Genomic DNA, 4,781 nt, shown 5'->3' with positions numbered 1-4,781 from the left:
AGGAAAAGCAGCACATGTGATATACACAAGCCTGGAAGGTTATTAAGATGTTAACCCGTTAGTTTAATCCAGTAAAGAGCGCCTGCTCTACCACCAAATTGTCGAGTGACTTACACTGTAAAGTGTGATCGATGGCTTAAAACATTAACCTCTACCCTACCCTTCAGCAGTGTGTTCAGTCCTGCAAGAGCAGGTGCTTTCAGAATCACAGACGTGAGAAATGAACGTGGAGTCTGAAGCCTTTAGTGATATCATACAAGATAAATAACAAGGCGGAGTGGAATTAGTGCCTTGCAAAAGTTCCGTTTACATACACTAAGGTGAGTGTTGTTACCCATGAATCAGAAAAGAGCTACCATTCAAAAAACACCACCTTCTCGGGAAAGGTGCAAAATCTTAATCGTGATTTCAGTTCAATAGTGATATTTCAACTTTGCTAACAACTTAGGAGCTAGAGTTTAACAGGTCATTTTCTCCATGCCTAAGGGCAGCGTACATAATGAGAAACTAGGAAATGTCCGTGTTTCCAACGGGCCCTCAGCAAAAAGCACTTTCAAGGTTTAACAGTTTAGGAGAGGCAGGGGGAGAGGGCAATGTTTAAATCATTTATCAAAAGTCATTTTATTGCCAAAATAGAATACTTATATTTGTTCTTACAGGGGTGGCCTCTAAACTTTTTACAGAAAATGTACAGACTGTATATCTTTGGATATGTACATATTTTACACATTTTTACAATTTAACAAATAATTATATAAATACATCCTCTAATGTAAGAAACCCGTATTTACTTGGGGTGTATAATTAAGACATTTCTTGTTTGTTTACTTAAGGCATCTGCCTGGTCATTAAGAATACCCAAACCGTGCAATCCCATTAGGTCGCGGTCATCCCTCCTCTAGGACGTGTTAGGGGTGAGGGTTTACGCAGGAGAGTCGAGGGCGGAAACTAGGTCCCTCAGGTGAAATCTGTAGGTCTGGCTTCAAGCTCAGCAAATGGCAACCAGCGAGGGTTCCAAACCTTGGGTCCTGGAAACGCGGCAGCAGAGCTCACGCTCCTCTGCCAAGACAAATTAACGCCTGGCGGGAGGAATTCCTCGCCCGTCGGTGGAGGAACGGGGGCTGGGGCTGGGAGCCTTCAATGCCAGGTACTTTGTTCTAAGCGAGTCCCAGCTAATGGATACCATTAAGAGTTCATTATCATGCTAATAGCAATCAACACGGTGAAGGGGGGGACCCTCTGCCTCCGAGTGTCCCCCCCCCCCGCCGCAACACTCGGTCTCCTCGCCCCCTCTCCAGCCCTCCCGGACGCCCCCTCCCCTCCGCTCAGACCTGGGACAATGGCATCTGCTTTGGATAAGACACGGAGCTGGCCGTGCCAGACCGCCACGTCAGGCCGGTGCTGACGTCGCTGTACAGGGAGCCCGCCCCACCGCCCGGCCCCACGCCCCCGCCGGCCCCCGGGCCCCCGCCCCCGGGGCCGCCCCCCGCCGCGCCCGCGCCGGCCGCGCCCGCGCCCTTGCTGGCCCAGCAGCAGCGGGTGCACAGCGCGCGCCACGACTCGAGCGTCTTGCCAGACCAGACCCACACGCCCGACGTGATGCCCACCACCAGGCACATGAAGTACTTGAGCATGAAGACGGCGTAGTCGGGCCGGCGCGCCTGGTCCGGCTGCAGGTCCCGCAGGCACGGGCAGTTGTGCGTGGCCTCCCAGCGCGGGCGGTTGTGCTGCTCGTAGAAAAGGCAGGCGACCACGACGGCGGCGGGCACGGTGTAGAGCACGGTGAAGAGGCCCAGGCGGATCATGAGCTTCTCCAGCTTATGTGTCTTGGTGGGGCCGCCCTGCTGCTTGATGACCGAGCGGATGCGGAAGAGCGACACGAAGCCGGCCAGCAGGAACATGGTGCCGATGAAGAGGTAGATGACCAGCGGCGCCAGCACGAAGCCGCGCAGGTTGTCCAAGCTCTGGTTGCCCACGTAGCAGATGCCCGCCACCGGGTCGCCGTCCACCGAGCTGAGCGCCAGCACGGCGATAGACTTGACGCTGGGCACGAGCCACGCGGCCAGGTGGAAGTACTGCGAGTAGCCGGCGATGGCCTCATTGCCCCATTTCATGCCCGCCGCCAGGAACCACGTGAGCGACAGGATCACCCACCAGATGGAGCTGGCCATGCCGAAGAAGTAGACGAGCAGGAAGACTACGGTGCAAAGCGCCGGGCCCGTGGTCTCGTAGCGCACGTGCTGCTCTACGGCACCCAGCTCCTCGTACTCGCCGCGCCCGCCCGGGCCGCCCGCGCCCGCGCCCGCCGCCCCCGCGCCCGCCGCCGCGCCCCCGGCGCCCCCCGCCCCGCCTGCGGCCCCCGCGCCGCCGCTGCACGCCACCTTCTCGTGGCCCGCCACCAGGCGCACCAGGTAGCCAACAGACACGAAGAGGTAGCAGGCCGAGAGGAAAATGATGGGCCGCTCGGGGTACTTGAAGCGCTCCATGTCAATGAGGAAGGTGGAGACGGTAGCGAAGGTGGACACGAAGCAGAGCACCGACCACAGACCTATCCAGAAGACGGTGAAGGCGCGCTCGTCCTGGCTGAAGAACGGGTTGTGGCAGGGCAGCGCGCAGTTGGCGATCTGGCCCGTCTTGACGCGATTGTAGAGAGGGTGCCGCTCGCTGGACACGCTCACCATGGGCGCGCGGCACTGGCAGCCCGGCTCGCAGGGCGCCGCGCCGCCGCCAGGGGGCCGCGCCTTCCCGCCTCCGCCGCCACTGCCGCCGCCGCGCGCGGGGGGCGCAGCCGCGTCCCCGCCGCCGCCCCTGCCGCGGGACGGGGGCCGGGCTCCGGGCGGGCGGCCGTGGCCGCTGCCGGAGGGCGGCTGCTCGCCGGGCGGCGGCGGCGGCGGCGGGCGCCGCGGTGGACTGGGCGCGGCCGTGGTGAGGTCGGTGCGGTTGTAGTCCATGCACAGCGTGTCAGGGTTGCCCTGCTCGGGCAGCCTGTCGCAGCGCATGCGGTCGGGCCAGGCGAAGCCGTACTGGCGCATGAGGGGCGCGCAGCCGGCTTTGGCGCGCTCGCATACCGAGCGGCAGGGAGGCAGGGGCTTCTTGTAGTCCTCCAGGCAGATGGGCGTGTACATGCTGCACAGGAAGAACTTGAGGTCGGGCGAGCACTGGATCTCCACCAGCGGCCAAAATTGGTGCACCTCCAGGCCCGCCTCGTCCTGCGTGTCGTGGTTGAACTGGTTGGGCATATAGGTGTAGTTGTAGCCGATGCCCTTGCATAGCGGCACGGTGATCTCCTGGCACGCCAGCTCCTTGGCCGAGGCGGCCGCAGCGCCGCTGGAGCGCTGCAGTAGCGCCAGGGCTGCCAGCAACGAGGTCACTTCCAACAGGTAACCCCACTCCATGCTGCGCGCCTCGGCCACGCGCCTTCGCCCTCCGGGCGGCGCGCGGAGGGGCGCTGGGAGATCCTGCAAGAGCGCCGGAGGAGGGGAGAGAGGGCGCCCTGCCGGGCTCTCTCCCGCCTCTCCCGGGAGCGGGGGCGGGGGGGGGGTGGCGGGTCTGCCGATAGCCTGGCCCCTTCGCGGGACGCGTTCTCAGGGCGCCGTGGGAGACGAAGGTGGCTGCCGGAGGGCACCCAAGTCCCCGGGTCTGCCCCGCTCACTCCGGCCGGGCTCAGCCCTCGCAGGGCGGAGTGGCCGGCCCCCGGCTCATCGTCCCTCTCTCGCTCGCTTTCTCCGCGCGCGCCGGTGACTTTGCCGGGCACCTAGGGCGGCGGCGCAGCAAGTTTCCTCTCGGGCGGGCCGCTGTACGCAGTCAAGATGGCTGGGCCAGGCCGCTCCGCGCCCGGTTCAGCCCCTGCGGCCCCCTTTCGGCGTCCCGGGGCTCATGCTCGCCCCTAAGGCCGCGCGTCTGCCGCCGGGGTTCGGGGCCCGCCTCCGCCGAGGCCACCGCCCTCTGTCCCCGGCGTCGGTCCGTCGGTCCGCCGCCGGGATGACGGGCCCCGCCTCCGGTGGAAGTCCGCGTCGCGCTCCGGCCGGCAGTAGGGCGAGGTGTCGGCGGTCCCCTTCTCGCTGGACTCACGGAGCTAAATTCAGGCCGGAAGGTGGAGCGGACACCTGAGCGGCACGCCAGCGCCCCGCCGCCGCCTCCTCCTCGGCGGGAGCAGCGGCCTTCGCCAACTTCCCGCTCCGGCCCTGCTGCGCCCCGGCCGGCTCATGAATATTTATACGGCGCGGACTCGGTCTCCGCCCGCGGCCGGCGCGCCAATCCCGGGCGGGGGGCGGAGTCTGCGCGCTCCCCAGGCCCAGCCTTCCTGGGGCGGGCCCGGCTGTCCGCGCGGCCGTGAGCGCTGTCTGCGGCCGGAGTTTGGATAACCTTGGGCTTGACCGCAGAGACAGAGGCTCTGCCACGACCGTCCCCACGGCGCTCAGTGGGGCTGAGGTCGGGGTTCCATTTACCCGAGCCTGCGCTTGGGGACTGGGGACAAGGTTTTATGCAGTGCGCGCTTTCGGAGGCCCGTTTCGAACTAGTCAAGCCCCTGTTTCCTACGCTCCCAAACGTCGGCGACCTGCTGGCGAGGGGACCGCCCGCCGCTCCGCGAGACGGCGAGGGCGCGGGGACGTTGCGGGGACCCGGGAAGGTGTTCCCTTCTTGGGGTTCTCAGAACGATGGTCTTGGAGGCCTGGCAATGCCGGAGGAGTGGAACGACTGCAGTTCATTCTGCCTGTTGGGGCTGGACCGGGGGCAGCCCTGGAGGAGGTGCCCGGGAGCCCAGCCGCGGGATCGCGAGG

At 64.5% G+C, this 4,781-nt stretch overlaps 1 protein-coding gene across 1 annotated transcript; it reads right to left on the bottom strand.

Moving 5' to 3' along the window:
- Window positions 1-227: 227 nt before the first annotated feature.
- FZD8 (frizzled class receptor 8) lies at window positions 228-4,177 on the bottom strand. The gene has a single exon (XM_032624008.1). It carries the CDS (start codon window positions 3,393-3,395, stop codon window positions 1,326-1,328), a length of 2,070 nt encoding a protein of 689 aa, XP_032479899.1. The 5' UTR covers window positions 3,396-4,177; the 3' UTR covers window positions 228-1,325.
- Between the last annotated feature and the right edge of the window lie 604 nt (window positions 4,178-4,781).

This window comes from Phocoena sinus, chromosome 2 (assembly GCF_008692025.1).
Source record: "Phocoena sinus isolate mPhoSin1 chromosome 2, mPhoSin1.pri, whole genome shotgun sequence".
In the NCBI taxonomy this organism is placed as follows: domain Eukaryota; kingdom Metazoa; phylum Chordata; class Mammalia; order Artiodactyla; family Phocoenidae; genus Phocoena; species Phocoena sinus.
The sequence above is the reverse complement of the archived record's forward strand: the minus strand, read 5'-3'. Positions and strand labels throughout refer to the sequence as shown.

What these genes read in the sequence shown, in the direction of transcription:
- FZD8 (XM_032624008.1), bottom strand. Translation starts at nt 3,395, where the DNA reads ATGGAGTGGGGTTACCTGTTGGAAGTGACCTCGTTGCTGGCAGCCCTG.